This window comes from Punica granatum, chromosome 3, assembly GCF_007655135.1.
Source record: "Punica granatum isolate Tunisia-2019 chromosome 3, ASM765513v2, whole genome shotgun sequence".
Classification (NCBI taxonomy): Eukaryota; Viridiplantae; Streptophyta; class Magnoliopsida; order Myrtales; family Lythraceae; genus Punica; species Punica granatum.
The window spans coordinates 35553381-35576827 of NC_045129.1; the positions used below are offsets into that span (position 1 = coordinate 35553381).

A 23447-nucleotide genomic window follows, 5' to 3' on the forward strand; every position below is an offset into this window, starting at 1 on the left:
CGGTGGGTGACCAGTTTTGTTGGGTTCTTTATGTTTATGTAGATTTAGTTCAGTTATATCCATTTAAAAGTTAGAACCGATAAGACGTTAAGTCTAATTATCTTATATATTTAGGATTTTATTTCTATTTTTCTCAGTAAGTTCAATTATTTTATATATTTAGGATTTTTTTTTTTTGATACGGGACTAATTCTTAATAATCATATACCTCATTTTGTTCATATGCGGGTGGGCGTGTATATATTTGTATAGACCAAAGCCCACCTTACTTGACCAGTTGCGCAATTAGCCTTACGCGGGCCCCTCTTCTCTTTGTTTCCTCCCAAAGAAAAGTAGAAATTAGATGACTTCGAGTGGATGGAGGTGACACATCCTTGGCGACAGCTATATGAACGCGATCCCGGGTATAAGTCGGTTGCTCCCGCGGCGGCAATCCGGATTACTTCCATGAGAAGTGAAGTTTCGATATTGTAAGCGGGGATTATGATATGCATACTATGGTAATTATGCTTGAAACTGTAAAGCATTGACAGTTCCGTAACTCGGTCAGTATTACGTACCAAGAAAGATGCAAAACTTTTGAAACATGCACTTCATTTGACTTGAGAGATACGATATCAGCGTGCCTCACTTCATCCGGGTGGGTTAGCCTATCATTGTCCAACAATGCGAGACCGAACGAGGTTGAGCCGTTGAGAAGGCCGGAGATTATGATTAAATATAACAAAACTAGGATTTGGATGAACAATTGGAATGTTGTGAAGGGAAGTAAAATGACGTTGTTCTCAATTGGACAAGTTGATTGGGCTAATCGAAGGTAGATCGGGATAAGCTACCTCAGTCAAAAATCAACCAATAGGTCGCTTTCATTATTAGGTTTTGGGGTCAAAGAAATTTATGCAATTTTCTGGGGCTTAAATAGGGTGGGACAGTGACATTGTTGACCCAATTTTTAGAGGAGAGAGACAAAGGTAATCTCAATTGATTATGAGATGTGAGAGAATATCAATTATATTATAGTATATTATTATTATATTTTCCTAATAATCAATTTTTGATTAAAAAATTACTTTCACAATAGTATAAGTTGTAATCTACACAACATAAATTACAACTTATATCATTGTGAATGGAATTACAAATTAGGAGGAGTTACTCGGGGAAAAAAAAGTTTTAGAAGGATTTTTTTTTTTGTGAATCATAGTTTTCGGAAGCCCAATTGAGTTTCGATTAATTCAGTCGAGCCGGGTTGGCACACTAAGAGGTAAAACTCTCACAGCATAGATTTTTTACATTCACAAGAATTCGAACCCATACCTTACTTAAGCTAAATAAGTACCAAATCACTTGAATCAGCTCATGTTGGTGGATTTTTAGGATCTTTATTAGAGGATTTAACGTTCTTAATTATCGCAAATGAGTTTTTTTTAACAAGTGACAATTTATTAAGAGTTAATTACCTAAACAATATAAACTTTTCACATTTTATTAGTTCTAGTACGAATTTTTTTATCTAAAAATACACAAATTATCAAATTGATATCAATATTAGCATGACGTTATCTTTTTTGATCGATAAGACCTTAGCGGTGATCACCACCCCTCAAATGAGATAACCGGTGATGACACCGACCCTCATTGTGGGGTGGTGTCCGTTGATGAGGCTCTCGCCGTCAACCTCTCTTTCTTTCTTTCTTTTTGGAATTTACTTATTTTTTTTTCCAAATTTGGGTAGGAAGGGCTCACCGGAGGCCACCACCACCCTTGTAAAGTTACTAGCGACTACTGAGGTCGTCGACTACCCCGATCGAGGGTGTTGGCCAACAATTCTCGTTTAAATTAACGAAAGAGTTGACGCGTGCTAATATTGATATCAAATTGAGAATTTATGTATTTATAGATAAAAAAAAAGTTCGTATTAGAATTAATAAAATGTAAAAAATAATAATATGTTTTTGAGGTAATTAATCCATTTATTAACACATATGTGCCGTAAATTCATATAATAAAATAAATTAATTTTTCCACTTCGTATCATGAAATTTGTCCATTTTCCTTATTTGTTTCTTTCCACGGTCTCATACCACTTGCCTTAAGATTCCACAACAGCCCATTTCGGTCTTTTACCTCTTACTAAAGTTTTAGCCCTTCTTATTTTAAGATCATTGTCATGAGCATTGACTACAGTACCCGACATGATGCGTAAAAGGGACGAGAATAGATTAAAAAAAAAAAGGTCAGAAAATTTTATGAAGTCTTTGCTTGTTTGATCAACTGAAAGAGTAAAAATAGTCAAAAGTTTATAACCAAAAAAATGAAACGTGAGGAAGTGAGGCCTCATTCTCTATGCTGGTAGGCCGGAATATCGAACTTTGAGAGGCTTCTCCAATAAACCTAAAATCCAATTATAGGGGGAAATTATACTCGAAACAAGTGTTTAGGGCTCTAATTCGCAGTTAACTCGTATAAATTTCGACGGCCTAAAAGAAATTATGATGAAATTCAATTGGGGAATTGCATTCTATGGAGAGCTGACACCGCGAGCCATGCCAGCGACCACGTGGCATGGCCAATCGATAAACTATTGCGGTGTTATCGCGTCAATCATCGCTACCTACCGACTACATGGTCTGACACTTTAGATTGACCAATTACAATACTCGTGAGAGATGGTATTAGTGCCCCCATAAAATTAGACTTAAAACAGTGACATCCTGATTGATTATTTTTTTTTTTTTATAGATAATTATGAGGAATAACTTTTTGTCTTTCGATTGCTAGGTGGCTTATCGGCTTATTAGGAAATAGAGAACATGGAAAATATCGAGGATTCCCTAGCGAAAAGGTATCAAACACACAAATCCTTCGATTTCCGATAGAGTATCGCTGCACTGAACCCGATTATTAATGGACAAATACTTTGGGTCGAACAAAGTAGACAATTGGTTAGGATAATATTCTCACGCAAGGACAAAACTTCAAAGCAATAACTTGCCTGATGACGTGGCACTTTGACCCAGTCTCCCCCATGTTCCCTCCTCTCTCTCTCTCTCTCTCTCTCTCTCTCTCTCCATCTAACCTGGGCCGACATGCACCGGTCGTGCGCAAAAATTTCATCTCTCTTATTTACATTTTCCTAAAAATTTCTAAAAATAAATAAATCACAATATTTACAAACTCTAGCATGCTTTTTTTTTTTTAATCTATACCATGTTACCAACCACTGACCGGAACCTCAATTGGATTAAACTATTTCAGTTCGATCCATCTCAACTCGTTAAGAAATAAAGATCTTAGAATCATTTTTTTTTTACAAGATTTGAACATAATATGTGGTTACGTAAGAAGAAGAGTCGATGAACTGCCCGAATAGCCACGTTGATTCCATCTTGACAGACTTACCCGGTCGTAGACGGCGATCCAGTGTCCAATGAAAGCGTTTGATGGCAAGCCGATAACTGAACGAAACAAATAATCTTACTATAATCGTTTCAACTTTATTTATCCGAATACACGTCGTCGTGATTTCACCGAAAATTTTTTTTTTACTATATTCGTTTTTCAGCTAGGAAGAAGCAGCAGGTCCTTTGCAGCAACGTAAGACGCCCACCACGTACCTCCAAAGAACTGTTCCTTTCCTCTGTAAGATTCTTCTTCGTCGTCGTCTTCGTCCAGTAAGTCTCCGTTCAACACATTCGCCTGTAAAAATCCCATTTTTCTTTTACAAATTCTTAATCTTTGGATTGACCGAATCGTCTTTGTATTTTTTTTCCTCCATTAGCATCTATCATCCCTCAGCTAAGCTTCTCCCACTCTCTCTCTCTCTGTTGAATTGAAACCCCCCCTTCCTTTATCTTGTTCGTTTTCTGCAAGCAACAGCGAGCCACCCCCTACTGTTCTTCTTATGCTTTTACTGGGTCTTCGTTTTCGTGTTTGATTTTTCTTCGTCTTCCCCCTCTGCGAATGCCTGTCGTTAGAGAGAGAAAGAAAGTGTAGTGAGAGAATCAGTCAAGGGTTTTGAGTGGAAGACGGCAGAAGGGAAAGGGGACCGTAATTTCCAATAAAAGATCCCCGACAGCTTGCCCTTTTCCAAATGCCCCCCGGAACCAATCCTCTGACCTCTACCCGTTTGCCCGGTGGAGAGTTCTGTTAGGGGGTTCCCGGTCGAGATGGTCGGCGAGGACGATGATCGGGGGAAGCCGCTGCCGCCGGCCCCCCGAAAGGCCTACCTGCGGTCCGTCTCGTGGACGGACCGCTCCCCGTCGAAGCCGAACCCCAACCCTCGGGCCCCGGCCAACAACAGCAAGGCCCGCCTGTGCCTCCCGCCGCTCCAGCCCCTCTCGGTTTCCCGACAGAATGTTGAGGAGTGGCCCAAGGCCGGGTCCGACGACCTCGGTGTGTGGCCTAATATACAGACCCCGAGAGGGGGAAGTGGGAATCCCGGCCCGGGCGGGACGGGCTCCGGCATGGAGTTCCAGTTCAAGAGGGACAAGCTCGCATTCTTCGACAAGGAATGCTCGAAGATCGCGGACCATATTTATCTCGGGAGCGATGCGGTGGCCAAGAACAGGGAGACGCTGAGGCAGAACGGGATCACCCACGTCCTCAATTGCGTTGGGTTCGTCTCGCCCGAGTACTTCAGGGAGGATCTCGTGTACAAGACTCTCTGGTTGCAGGATAGTCCGTCCGAGGACATTACGAGCATTCTGTATGATGTTTTCGATTACTTCGAGGATGTCCGGGAGCAGGGTGGGAGGGTTCTGGTTCACTGCTGTCAGGGGGTCTCTAGATCGACCTCCCTGGTCATAGCTTACCTCATGTGGAGGGATGGACAGAGCTTTGAGGATGCGTTCCAGTATGTGAAGGCTGCACGAGGGGTGACGAATCCGAACATGGGATTCGCCTGTCAGCTCCTACAGCGCCAGAAGAGGGTGAACTTCCCATCCCCTAACTCTGCTCGAATGATCAGAATGTACAGAATGGCCCCGCACTCACCTTACGATCCTCTGCACCTCGTGCCAAAGCAGCTCGGCCGCCCAGGTGCCAAGGGGCTTGATTCTCGGGGTGCGTTCATTGTCCATGTTCCCGATGCTATATATGTCTGGGTCGGGAAGGAGTGCAAACATGTGATGTCGAATAAGGCGATGGATGCAGCGTTTCAGGTCATCCGATACGAGAGGGCAAAGGGCCCCATCTTGAGGATAGGAGAAGGGGAAGAGCCATCGGAATTTTGGAATTCTCTTGCAAATATGCAACTCTTGTCTGATGGGGACGAGAGGGTTGAGGAAAGAACTGAAGAAAGTTCCTCTCGCAAAAGTGATTCAGGTTTTGCTATCGATTGTGTTGAGATTGGCGGGAGGAGAGTGAAGGATTACGATTTAGATTTTGAGATCTTCCACAAGGCCCTCGCTGGAGGCGTCGTTCCGATATTCTCTGTATCGAATACCGATACGGAGATGTGCCTCCCAGCTCGGGAAAATGGATGGGACCGACTTAGGCAGAAGTTTGCTAGCGGTTTGATGAGAGAGTATCTCACCTCATTGAGATTGAAAGGGGTCTCTAACTCTGCAGCCACTGCAACTCTAAGTTCACCGAGGGAATCAGAAGAGTCTGATCATATGAATATCCCCTCATCGCCATTGACACCTTCAACACATCCCTGTGGCTCGCCGGATTCGCTTAGTTGCTTCCTCACAAGCAGTCCCCAGAGGATAAGCGACACTGGCTCTTATAGAGAAGAGGAGGAAGGAAGCATTACTTCTTCGCCCGATTCATATTCTCGAATCCCGATTGGTAGCCCAATTTTCAGTTCCAAGTCCCCGACACTCTCACCATCAACATCTGACTATTCCGGGAGCTCGTTCACTTTCTCGCCCTCGTCTTCTAACTGGTCTGACTTGCCCTACCAGTCCTCCCAGCAGCCCTCACCTTCTGGCTTGGAATCAGCAGGCCCAGCTCTGAGGAAGGACATCCGCTGGTGGGATAAGTTTCCTTCACCTAGTAAGGATAGCCCGGCTTCCCCGAGAGAGGTTTTCCCCGCTGATCAGGTTTCGAGGGTTGCGAACTCGCGTCTAGAGGGGAAGGGCATTTTACCCTCTATAGCAGAGCGAAGAGGGAGTAATCCTCCGCCTCGGATGCGCCTACCATCGGTTGATGAGCAATCTCACGTTCACAGGAAGCTGGTCCGGCCATGGTCCTTTTCACTACCGGACTTGGGCGATGATGTGATGCAGGATGCTGATCATGACCGATTGGAGGATGGCGAAGATGACGGGGAAGTGTTAATGATGGAGGCTGATGCTGATCCCGTGTCAAAGCTCGATGGCGAAATGTTAGCGGAAGTTGAAGAGGGAAAGAGCTTTCATCTTTCCACTTTGTGCAGGTAAATAGTTGCTTCGATGTATTTGAAGTCTTATTTGTCGGAATAAAACTGCAAAGGTTGTGTGCTTATGTATCTGTTTTTTCACATGAATCTTGTTTTTCATAATCGTCGGACAATTTATAATTGTTATTCCCGATGGCAAGGATTCATATATGATCGTGGTCTTCTGCAGATAACTAGTGGGGATAAAGTGCCAGAATAGTTCATAGAGTTCGACGGGTCCTGCATAAAAATCTGCTTAGAATACGCTCGAGAGGAAAGACAACATCTGTACCCGTGTTCGATTTGCTGTTGATCGAGAAAAGCAAGGACCACTTGCAGAATCCAGCGTTGCTCGTTATTGTTCCGGCCTTGATTGAAGATTCAGGCATCCCAGGCAGCAAAAGTGGCCTGCCTGTGAGATGATGTATGGGAAGGATTTATCTATCTACTGTTTTATTGAACTAAGTTGTCGATATGTGATGTACAGAAAGGTGTACTGTACGCTAATTAGGGACAAGATATTAGATACATAGCTTATTAACTTTCAGTTGCGCAAAGGAGAAGAGAATAATATCAATAAGTGAAGTCGAGAATACTTTCCCTTTACTTCTGTTCGGAATTACATCGAGGTAAATTATTTTCATCGTGTTGGGTCTCTGGTGTCGTTCCCTTTGACAACTATTGCTCAGATGTGCTTATTAAAGCAGCAGAAACTATAATATGGCTGAATGCTGAATGACATGCCGACGTGAAATCTTCGACTGGAAACAGCAGAAGCTGCTTAGCATTAGACATTTCTGATGATTCAATTTGCACAATGTCCGAATAGATCGAGGAAATTGCCATCAAATTCAAGAGCGAGAATTTTCAGCTCACGGGATATAGAACACAACCCTTTCGCAGATAAAACATGTCTATCACTCACTTCCTGGAAGTTTGGGCAGTCTACATTAAGAGACTGTAATATTATCAAGCACCATCTAAAAAATTTGTACTGCCCTCAAAGTGTCGAACAGGAAGGTAACTTATCGATGTCGGAGCTCATGGAAACTGCCAAGAGTGTCATAAAAATTGATGTTGTTTCTCCCTGTCTGATGATACCGATCCAAAATGTTCTCACATGCCCCTGCAAATTACACAAGATTACATTAAGTTGGTATTCTTGCAGCACTGCAGAAGGAAGACTCATACGACAATCGACAAAATTGCGAAAGCAAGGCCACATGAAATCAATGGCTTCCGTATGAGATAACAGATAATTCAAATGTTGGCCGGTCGGAAGGAAATAAAATTTTCAACTGAGCTGAAAGGCATACTTCCATCCATTCTGGAAATGCCATATCCAAAGTTCCCTCGTCCGCAACACAGGTGGAATGAAATTGTCACTACAGCGATATGGCATAACAGGCATACGGTTTCCCCCCTTATTTTACGAGAAACACAAGCCAAGGAGATTGGGGTATTCACATGAACCACAGCCTAAGTTATGGCAGTTGAACCATCATTATTGAGCACCTCTACTTTCCAGTCGAAAATTATCGGATGCCAAATAAAATATCAGAACTTCACTTCAGCAAAGCTTACTCGAGATAGAATTAGAATCCTCCAAAGCACAAGATTTTTAAGCCAAGGAGACAAGGACAGTTTTATCCCATCAAACAGATGAGATCTGCATCAGCCTCGAGCAATAAGGGCCGGCAATGCAATTAAGTCATCTGACACAACTCTTGGTCCGGATTTTAGGATCCGCATTCTACCAGTTTGGACTTATCTAAAGCTCGAGCAAGAAATTTGCACATTTATGTTGACTAACAGCAACTCTAATCAACACAAGATCATATCCAAACATCCAAACTTTCAATCTCATGTTCACGGTTTTTACGAATGAATCATGTCTGCAGCCAATTTCAATCCCTTTTTTCCGATGCTCACTCACCTCTGAAGCAAAATTCAAGCTGTGATTTCGACGCTACAAGCTCCAATTCAATGCATTTCGACGCCGGAAAGCTAAAATCAAGGCCGCATAGCCAGAGGACGTTACCTGACTTTCTTGACGAGAACCGCCTGGAGCTTGCGGGCGAACTCCTGGGACCGGAGCTTACGCTCGAGGTTCTTGCGTGCCAGCACGCGCTTCTCGGAGTTCTTGATGTGGTGAGTCTGCTCCTGCTTAATCATCCGCTCGATCCCGCTGGACTGCATCACCCGCTGCATGTAGGTCAGTGCCCGCTCGAGGTTCCCGTTCAAGACCTTCACCCGGATCCCCCTCCATTGCTGGTGATGGTGAGGATTGCAGCTCAGCGACTGGCCGGACGCCCAAGTCGGGCGCTTCAATAGGCTTCGAGCTTCCCTGGCTATGGAGTTCATCTCTAGGGTCTAGGGTTTTGCTGAAAGGTTTCTCTGCTGTAGGAGAAGTGAAGTGACGGACGGGGATTGGCTTGTGAATATCAGACTTCTCTAAGGGCAATTTGGGAAATAAATCCGAGGGAGCGGCACTGGGCCTGGCCGGGCCGGGCCGATCCGTTTAAGTAAAGGGCTGTTTTCTAATTTTCAGAATTCCTTTTTATGCTCTTTTTTTTTGTAATAATAGAGACATGTAGGTAGTACAATGCAAGAAAATAAAACGAAATAAAAGAGTACATAAATCCCACTGTCAGGACTTCTTGGTACCGAGCGGCACCTTGTGTCATTACGCAAAGACCCATTCCTCTCTTTTTATGCATTTATGTTGATAATTTAATTTTAGGAGATATCCTCAATTTATTGAGTGGAATTACAGTTCAAATGTTTATTTGCTGTGATCACAAGGTACTTTAAGTTAAAATTTTAAAAATATCGTATGAGTATCATTACTGAATTTTAGTCCCTTCATTATGTCTAGAATAATGGCTCGGGGGCAATCGCCTCTCTAAAATTTTGACTTATTAAGTAATTTTACGTATCATTATTTCAATTTTGATGAAAGTCCTATTCTTCACCCTTAACTCGAGAAAATTATTTTTTTATTTGCAACCAAATCCAAATTCTATAGGTCCGTCTCGGATGGCCTATTCTTAAAGCAAGTTCAAAAAATACGACAGTAGCACTCATTATAAAAAACACTCTAATGGTTGACACCACATTGCGCCCACCACTTTAATATTTTTCCTTCTCTTTGGGTTTGGGCCCATCACTTCTTTTTTTCCTCCTCCTCTCTCTCTGATTTTTGAATTTTTTTTTCTAAATAAAAAGTTAAGGGGCAGGTTGCATGAGCCCCAGCTAGCGACGCGACCTGCCCCAATTGACCCGACACGGCACTCCCCTAGGAGTGCCAAGGGCAGTGTTGCCACGTGGAGCAGGTCCAATGGCAGTATGGGTGCCGGTACCGCCACATGGGGCACCGACACCCAATTTTGTATCCGCTGGACATGCTTTTAGTTCGGAAGCTTAACATTGACTTTCTTTATGATGAGATTGAAGCTTATTAAGTATTGCATCATCTAGTTTAGGGTGTGTATTATGTACTATTTAAAGCTCGTATATGTTACTGTCGAATGTCAATCATTGCAGTAACCTTTGCCAAGAGATGAGTGAGGTCCGAGCAAGGCACACCAAACATCTACCACGAAGCTAACTTGCTTGCAGATAACCTAATCGTATTTGTAATTGATATGATATTGTGCCTTCTTTTCACCTCCTTATAAGGGCGTTGCTTCTCTATAAGGATTTTTATTTTTATAGATAACCTAATCGTATTTGTAATTGATATGATATTGTGCCTTCTTTTCACCTCCTTATAAGGGCATTGCTTCTCTATAAGGATTTTTATTTTTTATTGTTTATTATTATTATTATTATTATTCAGAAAATATATATATATATATATATAAGTATCTTGCTTCTCGTGTTCATCGGGACATACTGAAAACCGCAACTATGGGAACGGCTGAATCTAATATATTGTCATTATCTATTTGTCGTAACATAAGAAGTTCCTCTCAACTAGAAGAATAAAATAAATACTTGTATATTCTAAGAAATTGAAGCATGTGCATTTTTCCACCGAAATGACCCGGCCAAAAAAAAAAAAAAAGTTGGCACGACTTAACAGATGGTCATTGGGCAGAGTGTTCGGTTGGGCTCTAGTCTTGAGAGTATTACAACCCCTTGCTAAATAAGTCTCCTCATCTAACGGTCCCGGACCTCTGACCTTCACCATCAACGCACGATAAATCAAATAAATTTGTCATTGGATAATTTGTGTACAATATATAATAATTGAAGAATTCATTAAAAGCTGCAACATATACTGGAAAGATAATCAAGGATTTCTCATTGATCGACCTTTTAGTAGCAAAAAACTCTAACTAATATAAAAATAAGTGTCTTGGAACATAGTGAAAATTTAATCATTTTTTTAAAGATAATTTAGATACAATATTAATAAAATTTTAGTTACCTAAAGAGCAAAAAGAAATAAAAATTTCATATTCGAGTGATGACAAGTTAGTATATTTTGAAGTTAAAATATTTACATGTACTTGAATATAACATTGATTAATCACAAATATGTGGTACCTAAAAACATCTTTTAATTTCAAGAATATTTTAAAAATTAATTAACTCTATGTGTTTATCATCTAATAATTGTTTAAAATAAAATTTTAAATTTTATAAGTCGCGATTAGAAGAAACTCAATATGTTAGTATTTTGCAAAATCAAATTAATTAATAGAACATACTTATTTCAGTTAAGTAATAAATGGTCAGTAAATATTAAATTTATGAGTATGTATATTTTCATAATAATGTTTAATAAATTTCAAATTTTTTTATTTTTTTATTTTAAACAAGTTTTTTTTCTTTTGATATAAATGTGATTTCTGCATCATCTGCATTATTATTTGAAAATTTCAACTTTTCTGCTGCAAACCAACTTTCTTCCTAGCCCGGAATGTGCACAGCACGAATGCCCCGAAATGTGCTGGTCAGGGTCCTGCAATCGGCTACGAGTGTATGAAATAGCAAGTTAGATGCTCAATCACTCCAAATCAGATCGTACACGACCTTCGCATCTAGCCCCATCTCAAGGTGAGTAATCCCGAGGTTAGCAGCTAGTTGCAAGCCATCACGGAGGGCCGATAACTCATGCCACCACGCTAGTAGCTAAGCCAACTTTACGGTGTGAATCCTACAATCCAGTGGCCATTCGTATCTCAAATGAGACCACTACTGCCCGCTTTACCCTGGTTACCGAGAGCCAAACCATCCCTGTTAAGTTTTGACCATTCAGGGCCGGGAGGACCTCAACTGACGAGGTGTTCCCTAGTTTGCATAATTTTGATACAAGGATAGGCAGCCACTCAAGCATTTTATTCTAAATTTTAAGTAAAATAACCTCAAAATTACTAGCATTGTAACTAAAGATTATTTAAAATTAGTGTATTTTACTTCAAATATAAATAATTTATTAAGAATTTAAAAAATTTATTATAACTCATAAAAAGTATCTTGTTCCAACTAATATTTTAAAATGAGTAGAACTTACTTAAAAAAATGGCTAGTTTACTTAAAATTAATTTACTCTATTGTAATTTTAAGTATTTTAGTTATTATGAAAAAAAAGTACAAAAACCCTCTTATGATTTGGGATCGAGACAAATTGTATCATGTATTTTTGTTAGGGACAATTAACCTCTCTATGGTGTACTCCGTTAGACATAGGGAGTTACGACGTTAATTTTTTTCCACTTCAGTCCTCAATTTTTAGCATTTTAATCATTTTGGCTCTAATTTTATTTTATTTTATCATTTCTAGCCCCAACTTTTCATTTTATTTTATTTTAGTCGTACAAAGAAAATCGAAAGGGAATTGGCGGTCCCGACCCCTCCACAATTGGCGACCCTGACCCTTCCTTCCCTTTCGATTTTCTTTACAAGACTAAAATGAAATAAAATGGAAAGTTTATAATATGAATAATAAAAGAAAAAGATTTAAAATCAAAATGATTAAAATGTTAAATATTGAGGACTGAAAATAGAAAAAAAATTAACGTCCTAATCTCCTATGTTTAACAGAGTATATACCATAGTGTGGTTAATTGTTCCTAACAAAAATACATAATGTAATTTGTCCCGAATTCAAATCATATGAAGGATTTTTGTACTTTTTCATACATACATATATATGCACCTTAGACGTTCCCCAATCTGACCTTCCAAACTCTTTCATTTCGAAAAAAAACTTATATGTAATAGATATATTAATGTGACGATGTGATAAGTCAATAAATAAAGATTTCTATTATCTATTAATTTTTAAAAATAACATAAAAAAACATTTACTGCTAACCAAAATAAAATTTATAAGAGTATATTCGTTATACAATATATCCTTATAAAGACTTCCCATGATGGTGATCACGAACGGCCGAGTTAGCTAGGCGCGGCGCGCGCCAAATCTCCATCTACCCCCTAAACATTAACCATCCGCCACTCCCATTGGCCCGTGACTCACACGCTCCTGTCCTGAGCGTCAGCATGAAATATTTTCTCTTTTTTTGTAATTTCATTTTTCTTCCTCATGGCTCATTCCGCCTCACAAATAAATAAATAAATAAAAAGCAAAAATCTTTCCTCCCTTCCTTCTATGCTCACAGGCAGCTTAACTGTTCAGCCCACCCACCTTCCCTCTCCTCTCCGATTCGATTCGATTCGATTCCGTTCGCATGTCGTCGGAGCTCCGGCTCCATTGACGGAGCCCCATGCTCACACCCATCAATTTTACCCTCTCAGCTGCTGAGCTCCTTCTTTTTTCTAGTTATCAGATCGTTCGTCTCAGTCTCTCTCCCGAATTCCTCTCTCAGATCTTGATCTCTGAGAAATGTCCAAGGCGTGGGGCGTCGGCTCCTGGGCCGCCGAGGCGGATGCCGCCGAGGAGGAGGAGCGGCAGGCGGCGGCAGCCGCTGCCATGGCCGGCCCCGAGCCACAGAGCTTCCCTAGCCTGAAGGAAGCTGCCACCGCCAAGTCCAAGAAGAAAAAGATGTCCCTGACGGAATTCCACTCCGCTGGCTCCACCGGGACCGGCTCCAGCTCCGCCTACAAGGGCCTCACCACCGATGAGATGCTCCGGCTCCCTACCGGCCCCAAGGAGCACTCTGCTGAGGAGCTGCAGCATGGCCGACTCGGCGGCGGCTTCTCCTCTTATGGAAGGTCCGGTCCGATGCGGGGCAGGATGCACGACGAGGGCGACAGCTCGTGGGGTGGCGGTGGGAGCAGGAGGTCGTATGGTGGTGGATTTGATGATGATCGTCGCGGGCCACTGCCTTCCAGGGCTTCAGATTTTGATCAGCCTTCTCGTGCCGATGAGGTGGATAATTGGGCAACCACGAAGAAAACGCTCCCGTCGTTCGATTCAAGCCGGCCAGGTCGGTACAATTCACTCGGAGGAGGAGGAGGAGGAGGGGGCAGCTCCAGGGCTGATGAGGCTGATAATTGGACTTTCGGGAAGAAGCCCCAGTTCCAACCACCACCTCCTGCTCGACATTCCAGCTTCAGTTCCGGGTTTCATGATTCAAGGACCGAGCCAGATCGGTGGACTAGAGGAGAACCACTGCCCTCGGAGCGCCCTAGATTAGTGCTGGCCCCTCCAAAAGAGAATTCCAATACAGGTGCGGACGAGCCTGCTAAACCAGTTCGGCCTAGTCCATTTGGGGCCGCTAGGCCGAGAGAGGAGGTGTTGGCCGAGAAAGGTTTGGACTTCAAGAAGCTGGACTTGGAGATTGAGGCCAAAAAGACCGGTGGGCCTACAAGTGCGAGTTCCAGCAGGCCTTCGAGTGCACAGTCGGCAAGGTCCGAGAGTACTGAGAATGTGGTGAAGCCAAGGCCGAAAGTAAACCCATTTGGAGATGCCAAGCCTCGGGAAGTGTTGTTGGAAGAGAAAGGGATGGACTGGCGCAAAATCGATTTTGAATTGGAGCACCGTCGTGTGGATCGGTAAGTCCCGTTGAGTGCTTATAACTTTATCATTGGTTGTTTCTTTATAAGCTGTAAGGATGCTTGCTCAGCTCTAAAGGTTATTGCTTTTGATATTCGGAGAGGGAAAGCTCTCTCCGACGATCATTCCCATAGATTTCGAAGTCACTAGGACTATTAAAGAGTGAAATTGGCAAATACAATGCAGCTATCTTGCAGGTTAGGGAGGCAATGAGTAGAATTTATGGAAAGCATAGTGAGTGCATCAGAAATCTGTAATAATTTCTGAGGTGTAGTAGAAACCCGCAGTCCATCATAGCATCCAGACAGCAAATGCCAGTTTTATTTGATTGAGAAAAAATATCTTGAATCATCATTAGTGTGACCATTCTGATGTGTCTGGGTACATATGAACATAAAAGGGGTATAAATGTAGGTGAATATGATAAATAGAAAGCGAGGGTACCTTACTGAGGTTGGGTGGGCAAATCTTGCCGAAGACTCTGCTTTCATTTCTTACATTATCTTATTCCTTTGCTTCCTTCGTTTGGTCCATGATGGTCCTGCATCTCACATATTCCATTGGCCAAAAAAAACAAAAACAAAAAGGAACAAAAAAAAAAAGCTATTCGAGAACGTGGTATCAACTCATTGCATGTATTCTCAACTCAATGCTTCTTACTAGTGCATTCGTTATCTCACCATATATTGATAGGGGCAAAAGAGAGAAAAGAGATGTAAGCATGTTGAGCCTTATCCATTTATATGCACGATGCAGCTATTCACTTTCATCTGCAGAAAGAGAGGATGTAGAGGGAAAAGAGAATTTATCCTATTCAGTTGATTGTATGATTGGATAGATAGTATGCCTGGATTAAAGTGGAAACGTTTTTAATAAGTCAGGGGGCATCTAAAAGTTAGTTATAAGAATGAGCTGGACGAACAATAAAGAAGAAAAAGAGTAATGGAAAGAGGAGAAACATCTGAAGAAAAAGGGACTTCCAAATTAGGTAGAACCTAGTAGAGTCATCAAATAATTCAAATTACTGTTAGATTAGGTCCTTTATCTCTCTCTGCACCCTTTCTCTTCCTCCCTAGTCCCCAACCTATTCCTACCAAACTAACTTCAATAAAAACTTTAAGTGCTTAATCTACTAAGTTCTATCGTACTAGCCTGATATGAGGCCCCCATATTGTGGTTCGATAGCTGGGCATGCAATTATTGGATTTTTCTTAGAAGATCTCTGAATGTTTTATGCCGTTCTTTTATGATTATTAATTACTTTGTATCAAAGATTAGGCTGTCATTGGCTCTATAGCAGCTGGCTGCTTTTGGTTGTTCTTATATTAGGTGGTATCAATATTCTATCTTGTTTATACATTTTAATGCCCTCTATGCACCTTCTGTTTTCTGCATAAATCACTTTGGTCACGACTCATGGAAACTTATTAAATCTCATGATGATTTCCATTTTGACCTCCCACATTGTACTTCAGGCCTGAGACAGAGCAGGAAAAGATACTGAAAGAGCAGATAGAAAGCTTGAAGCTAGAATTGGAACGGGAAGTTGCTTTTAAGGGGAAGACTGAATCTTTGCAAGGTTCAGAAGAAGATCAAACCAGTGTAAGGTTTATATTGTCTCAAAAAGAGAAGGAACTGGAATTGCTGATCCGTGATTTGGATGATAAAGTTCGGTTCGGTCAAAAAGCGGTTGACAGACCTAGTTCCAGAGCAGGCAGTGTTAGTAGCTTTTCAGAGAGGCCACCCTCTCGGTCCAGTTCAGTTGATGAGTCCCGTAGCGTAGACCACAGCGTTCGCCCTCTATCCCGAGGTACAGGAGATGCATGGGGAAGGCCCATTAGTGAAAGAAGAATGTTCCAAGGTAGCAGGGAAAAGGGATTTTTTACCAATAGAGACTTCGACGGGTGAGTACTTGCTTAAGAAACTTTTGCTTATCTCTGTTTTCTTCCTGCTTGGAGTGGCTACTATTTCTTTTTAAGATTTTGGTTCCTCTTTCGAATTTATTTCTTTTTTTCTCGGTAGATGAATTTATTTTTGTTCTTCATATTACTTGGATGGAGTTCTCCTCATGGTGTTTAAGCTTTTTCTTTCATAGTTATTCGCTAATACAAATTCTGAGTCCTATTACGGGGGAAGGTTGCATCATGTGATTGTAATTTGTTACCTGTCACCATCTACCTATGGTATGTATTAAAGTAGAGTTGCACATGGCGTAGCCGAGTAGTGGAACTCTCCTAGAGTAGGGAATCATTCTATCATCTCACAATTGAGAAAAGAAAGAAAGAAGAAAGAAGATTTCTTCTAATAAAGAAGGAATGTTTTGAAAAGGAAAATCTCCTAGAGTAGGGAATCATTCTATCATCTCACAGTTGAGAAAAGAAAGAAAGAAGAAAGAAGATTTCTTCTAATAAAGAAGGAATGTTTTGAAAAGGAAAATCCTGCCTCTACCATTGATAAATTGATTTTCTAAACCAACATATAATGTACCTCTATTTATTGCTTAGCAAAATAATTATAAAGATAATCTTTTAAGTACAATATCTGTTCCCTTTTGTGTCTATCTAATGTATATCCCTCTTTTACGTCAAAATTATGTTCTGAGACTTCTAACTTCCTCTATCGCTATATCTAACCAATATGTATCTACACTAGCAAATTTTTTTCCCCTTCTTTCGATGAACCAGTTGTGCTCTTTTTTCATATCATCAAAAAGGAAGGTAAAGGAGAACAAGTACACTAGCGTTTTTTTTTTGATGAAATTAGTGGGTGCTCTTATTAATAACAACTTCATTGAAAAGATACAAAAGCCTATAAATTACAGGCCCAATCCAGAATACAACAACCCAGGGAAGGCTGAGATACAAAAGAATCACAAACAGAAACTACTAGAAATAGAAAGCAGTGTTTCAATTGACAGTCATGCCCCAATCTGTAAGGAGTTTCCTCTGGTTTGCTGTCGTGGCTTTTCTTCCCAAGTTCCTTATTCCCATCATCCTGCCTTGTACAGCCTTCTTAATCCAGATCCATATCTTTTCCTGAGAAAGATCAGAGTTTCCCTTCAAAATATCATTTCGGGCTCGCCAAATATATGTGGGAATTTCAAGTACACTAGCAATTTTAGCTATAGAATCTGCTTTTTACCAGCGTGTATCTTGAAAATTAAGCCCTTTTTTTTTCTCCTTTTTATTTTCCATTCTATTCGCAGAGCAAGTTTTGTTTTGTTTTGTTTTTTTCCCCTTCTTGGCTCTTTTATAATGAAACATACAAATTATTTTTCTTCTTTCATTTTTTTTTTGAAAAATGATGATTAAAATGGCATGAAAGACGATTCTTTGCCAAAACAAATGTTTTTTAACTATACCTATACTGTTTTTATAATTATGTTATTTGAGCACGCAAGTCAATTTTATTCATATTATATGTTTTTTTTTGGAAATTCTAAAATGACATAAAGTCACTGGCACACATTTGGTTCTTTCAGTTCAAGCATGTAGTAATTCAGGTCAAGTGTTTAGTACTTCTATTATTCGCGATGAAGAGTATAAAGTATTAAACACTCGAGCTGAATTACTTAACACTCGAACGAAAGTACCAAATGCGTTACCGTGACTTAAAAAGTCACTGTAAATGGACCGTATATTTTGTACTTATATACATGCAGTACATATGAAGAACAGAATAAGAATTTATGTCAATACAATACTAGATATGTGAAACTGAAAGAAAGGACATTCATCAGTTTCATACTGAAAGGAAGATGTCTTGTTGAAAGTTATTTGCTGATTGTCGCTCCTATATAATTAAAAAAGTCTGGCCCTCTGATTGAAGTGGTTGAAAGTAATGCTCTAATCCGTTAACCTATGGAAGTAATTGGAAGATGTGGTATTTCGGATGAAGCTTGCTCTGTATATGCATCTATCATTATCTAGAAGAACTTGATCTTGCATTATGATATTTCTGAATATGAAGTCAGAGAACCTCTCAAAACACTTATGTTTGTCCGATTTTGACACTTGTCAGGTCAAGTTCGAGGCAGAGATGGTGAATTGCTTCGGTAGGCTCTCTTACTTTACTTCTGATCTGATAACTGTGAAGTGGACACAAATTTTGCTTCTGTACTTTTTTCTTTCTTTAGTATGGAAAAGTTGAGCAGGGATTATTGGAGTACTTTGATGGGAGTACGAACTGCAAATATGTCGGTTATAGTCTAATTTTGTCACTCTATTGAGAGGAGAAACCTATATTAATTGCTTTGTGGGGACTTTCAAGTCTCAGAACTACATTGTGGATAGTCCTTTTTTGGGGTGTTATGTTATATATATACATTGCCGGATGTATCCTTCCTGGTTATGTCATGATGTCCTAATGGGATCGATCGCCTTGTCGTCTTAATTTTTACTTGTGTTGTCGAATGTGCGGTTTCAGTAAAAGCAACTGGGTGTGAGAGCCTTGAGTTGGGACAGTGTAAGCATATCTCTCAAGCTTGAAAAGAAATGGTCTTGCGGACCTTATATGCATTGATATGATTTAGATATTCGATCAATGTAGTACTTATGTGAATGTTGCTCTTACATCATTTGCATTATTAGATGGATCGATGGAAATGGGAAAAATAAAATGCAAGTCGACTCCACTGGGGATCGATTACATCATTTGCATTAGTAGATGGATCGATGAAAACGGGGATGCAATATTAGATGGATCGATGCAAATGGGGGGCAAAAAAAATGCAAGTCGACTCCACTGGGGATCGAACCCAGAATCTCTGGTTCCGTAGACCAGCGCCTTATCCATTGGGCCATGGAGTCGGAGTTGACCTTGCGTAATACTAAATTTTTTTATAAAAAATCAACATTCGAAGCTCCACTAAAGTAAACCGGGGGGGGGGGGGGTGAATATAACCAAAAGAAAAAAAATCGAACATCTCAAGGAGCATTGCTATGTTCCATATGAAATCTTTTCGGGCCTTGGTCCTGTTACATGACTTGAGAAAATACTAATTAAATTAATTACTGTAAACGGATAGATAGGGGTTAATCAATGGGTGTTAATCACGAGCAATGAATAATAATAGTTTTAATTTTTGCAATTTTATTGATTGTTCAGTGTCATATCATTGTGATCGGTGAGCATTTTTATGAAATATAGCAAAACAAACTGCAGAAGTCGTCAGAAAATAATGTCATAAAACAAACTCATTTGACTAACTTCGAAAATGATAAATTAGCTCTTCCACCTTTTCGATTTTAACACCCTTAGATGCCGAGAGTGATGATCTTATCCATTTATTTTTTCTTTTTCATTTTTTTCGAATACAGAAAAAATACGATCTTAGTAAAAACAATAAAAAAGTAAATGGGTATAGATAGTCTCATTGATGATAATTGAATTTAAAATCTCTTAATTTCTAAATAAGAGTTTTTGGACCTTAATCACGTGTCGACCACGAAGCTTGAGTGACATGCAAAAAAAGGGAAGAATGGGAGGGAATCCCGATTTTTCTCTCCAATACTTAAATGAAAATGTATCGAAGAAAGGTAGAAGAATTGAACCTCGGGTTCAGGGTACCTGAAGAGGTATTTATAGGAGTCTCAATATATCTGTATCGGGATATCGCAATCCGTGTAAAATATTTGATAACAAATAATAAGTAGATGTATTCGCCATATATAACGTTAGAGATATGAAATAATATCTCGTATATAAAATGTATACATCAGTAGAATATTCAAGAGATAATATCAAAGATATTATGAGATATATGAGAGATAATTGTGGAAGAAATATATTCACAAGATATTATTACTGGTTCGGTGTATCAAGGTGGGCCCATGATGATAAGTCGAGCCGGATGGGTCAGGCCAATTTCTGGTCCCTAACATAGCCCCCACTCTCGTCAGCTAGAGAGGTCGCGAGGGTGGATCAAAATCATGTGCCGTTATTACCACGTTGTAAGTGATGCCTTTGTCTTAAGAGATCTTCCTTCGCGTTATGGGCAATGACCTTATGAGAGGTCCTTAGGCATCGCGTTATGTGTGATGGCCTCGTTATGAAAGGTCTTTAGACATCATGTTATGAGCGAAAACCTCATTATGAAAAGATTTTAAACATCGCATTATGAGCGAAGATCTCGTTATAAGAGGATTTTAAACATCGCGTTAGCAAGAGAAGGTTGAAATAGATCATGCTCTTGTATAAGCCATGCATGCATGAAAGCTAAAATTTCCTCTAAGAGTTAGATAATCATAACATAATTGAAAGTATCTTAAGTACTAAAAATAAACTTCCTAGAAGAACAAAAATTATAAGCATATTTTTTTTTAATGGGATCTTTCAAGGAATAACTCCGCTTACAAAGTCCTCGCAAAATTTGCCACGTTCTGAGCGGTATTGATAGGGCTTCTCGTGTCGCAAGGGACTCCCATCGTGTCGGGGGCTTCGAGCTCTATCTTCACAGCCTCACTTTCGAATAAATGACCTTAAGTGGCCAGCTTGAAGAAGCCTTTCAATGTTCCCTTTTAGTGTCTTGCAATCCTCGGTGTTGTGGCCTTGAGCTTTATGGTACCTGCAGCTACTATTTGGATCATTACCTGTATCTCCCTTCTTCTTCACCAGTGGAGGTGTCCCAATGGGTTTATATGGTCATCTAGAGGAAAATATGGTAATTTAGAGGTAAATATGGTTCTACAGTGATCACCGAACCACTCGTCACCTGCTTATGGGTCTCCAATGGGTTTATAGGGTCATCTAGAGATAAAATAAATTTTATTATGTACACTATAAGTGCGTTTCATAAGTAGATTATTTGAAAAATAGAAAATGTGTTTGCAGGTACCACAAACTCATGTTGATCCACATGTACCAAAGGGATTATGGCACCATCGAGTGGGACTTTATCATTCTTAGGTTCCCCCCTTTCAACAAGCCCATTGCCCATTCTTTGTTGATCAAAACGGTACAATCATTTACCCTACGGAGCCAATGATGATCAATGGCCTCCCATTTCTTATACTAGACTTTAAAGAAGGGTACGTCTTATGTTTGCTTTGTAAACGATTTACTGTACACATACCCGACAATTATTTTCCTTAATATGAATAACATAAACTTTGATGACTGCAGATGGATTGATTCTGTTTAGGGCACCCGCATGGTTTCAATCGTTCTAAGGCAGTATATCGACCGCTTTTATAAGCTAGGGGCGACGATAGTAAAGTTTCATAAGGATGTCCTAGACGAAGTGAATGAGTTATTGTTTAAAGACTGGAAGGTATGATTACTTCGAATACTAAATCATAGTTATTTCATTGTTCATTTCGTAACTAATCGATTATTTATATGCATAATTTGATTTACTACAACCCACGATATGAGGTTTACATGAGGCAAGTCCTCATGAGCAAGTGCAAGTCCAGACTACGAGGGATGTACTACGAGCATCAAACTAGCAAAAAAAAGGCCAACTTCATTGGAGAAGCTCATTTGGCCGAGTTGGAGAGAGACTGGGCGAAAGACACGCTAGAGAATGTCAACAAAACAAGGCCAAATTGACTATCCAATGCTAGAGTTTCAGTACACTGCGGAGAGAATGTATCATATAGTACTCATGCTTATCGAGATGTGCATCTCATAAAATACTCAATCTTTTTCTTTTTTTTGGTTATGATAGAAATAATAATGCTAACTCGTCCATTCATCCTTTGTAGAAGAAGGCTGCAAGTGAACAACTTACGTGCCCTATATGTTTGAAAAATTACATAAGAGCAGCAAAACTAACAAATGGATTAGTCCTTTTACAAAGGAGACAATTGCAAGTTAATAGATGAAAAATGATTAATTTATACTGCTTGCGGAGAATTGCATATACCGCCATGCATAATGGTTTCTTATTGATTCTTCCTATAGGAAAAGGTCAGGGAGGTTACTTCTCAGCAAACGAATACCTCATCATCGGTTGTTCCTCCCCAAGCAGAGACTTGGCGGAAGGTCGTGGGGACGAACAAGAATGACAGACTTATGAGCTCATTTCGGCTCCTCGCACTAATTGCCGTGAAGTAGGGCCCTTTAGGACAACACATGTCAGATCAGACCCCTTGGCCCCTGTGCATGATGAGATTGGGATAATGAAGGGTATGATTCTCAAATTGTTCAAAAAAATCAACAAACAGAGCGAAAAATCCAAGAAGGGCAACAAGAAAGACCAACTGAAGAAAAAAGGTAAATCTGGGTCCAAGGAGGAGAGACATGTGGTCGAGGAGTCCGATGAGAATGACGATGAGGATGAGGATGAGGAGGAGAGTCATGAGGAGTTGAACGACACATCTTCGTCCGATGATTAGTTTGTGATGTTTATATTTGTTTTAAGATACTTGTGACGTTGGATTTATGTTTTTTTCAATATTACTGCCTATCGTGTTAAACTTATGCATGTTGAACCTGTCAAACTTATGTGTGTGTTATGATTTTGGATATTTTTTAATGTTAAATAATTTGTGAATAAGTTTAAATGTGATAATAAGATCTTAATATTTTATAGGGAAACTCTGTCGAAATTTTCTTTTTTAAACCCAAACTACATGTTCAATTGTTTTACTATTTTTGTTGTCATACAGGTTGTAATAAAATTATTAGTATGAATTCAGTATTAATTTATTATATATTAGGGTAAAAAAATTAATTAAATATCTAAAAGACAGTGTTTTATTTAGTAAATCGGATCAATAAATGGACCATATATACAATTAATATATGAATAGATGATAAGCCAAGACGACGATAACTTGATGGATAAGGAGACGGACATGGATTGGGACAGGTCAGATGAGAGGTATCGGGTTTGAGATTTGGAGGCAACATGAATAAATGGGAATAGAGAGCATCAGGTCCTGGTCGCGGACAACAAAAAAAAGATTTTGTTCGGCATTTTCAACATATTTCAGACTGAGGAGCTGTCGGAAAAGGCCGTATGCTCCTTTGTGGCAACTTTTTTCGACGCCGTCGAAAATCTGTCGGAGTGCCCGTTGGAGATTCCATCGGACTTCCGACGGAATCTCCGACGGGAAGTGATTCCGTCGAACTTTCGACGATACCTCCGACGGACCTTCTCGTTGA

The 23447-nt window shown here is 40.0% G+C and overlaps 3 protein-coding genes and 1 non-coding gene across 4 annotated transcripts; 2 read left to right on the plus strand and 2 right to left on the minus strand.

Annotated features, from left to right (window-relative positions):
• The first annotated feature begins 3593 nt into the window (after positions 1-3593).
• LOC116199516 (protein-tyrosine-phosphatase MKP1-like) lies at positions 3594-6970 on the plus strand. The gene is made up of 2 exons (XM_031529883.1): positions 3594-6382; positions 6555-6970. The coding sequence occupies exons 1-2, from the start codon at positions 4170-4172 to the stop codon at positions 6556-6558; spliced, it is 2217 nt and encodes a 738-aa protein (XP_031385743.1). The 5' UTR covers positions 3594-4169; the 3' UTR covers positions 6559-6970.
• Positions 6971-7113: 143 nt separating this feature from the next.
• Positions 7114-8783, minus strand: LOC116199517. Its single transcript, XM_031529884.1, has 2 exons — positions 8406-8783; positions 7114-7490 (listed from the first exon to the last, which is right to left on the minus strand). Exons 1-2 carry the CDS (start codon positions 8726-8728, stop codon positions 7481-7483), a joined length of 333 nt encoding a protein of 110 aa, XP_031385744.1. The 5' UTR covers positions 8729-8783; the 3' UTR covers positions 7114-7480.
• A 4185-nt stretch (positions 8784-12968) lies between these two features.
• Positions 12969-18709, plus strand: LOC116200131 (eukaryotic translation initiation factor 4B2-like). Its single transcript, XM_031530846.1, has 3 exons — positions 12969-14335; positions 15812-16240; positions 18357-18709. The coding sequence occupies exons 1-3, from the start codon at positions 13224-13226 to the stop codon at positions 18379-18381; spliced, it is 1566 nt and encodes a 521-aa protein (XP_031386706.1). The 5' UTR covers positions 12969-13223; the 3' UTR covers positions 18382-18709.
• Positions 18710-19071: 362 nt separating this feature from the next.
• On the minus strand, positions 19072-19144 carry TRNAR-ACG. Its single transcript has one exon. It is a non-coding gene; the product is annotated as a tRNA-Arg (tRNA).
• Between the last annotated feature and the right edge of the window lie 4303 nt (positions 19145-23447).

Excerpts from the sequence above, each read along its gene's own strand:
- LOC116200131 (XM_031530846.1), top strand. The coding sequence starts at position 13,224 with ATGTCCAAGGCGTGGGGCGTCGGCTCCTGGGCCGCCGAGGCGGATGCC. Across the intron at positions 14,336-15,811 it reads GAGCACCGTCGTGTGGATCG|GCCTGAGACAGAGCAGGAAA; the intron begins GTAAGTCCCGTT and ends ATTGTACTTCAG. Across the intron at positions 16,241-18,356 it reads ACCAATAGAGACTTCGACGG|GTCAAGTTCGAGGCAGAGAT; the intron begins GTGAGTACTTGC and ends GACACTTGTCAG.
- LOC116199516 (XM_031529883.1), top strand. The coding sequence starts at position 4,170 with ATGGTCGGCGAGGACGATGATCGGGGGAAGCCGCTGCCGCCGGCCCCC.
- LOC116199517 (XM_031529884.1), bottom strand. The coding sequence starts at position 8,728 with ATGAACTCCATAGCCAGGGAAGCTCGAAGCCTATTGAAGCGCCCGACT.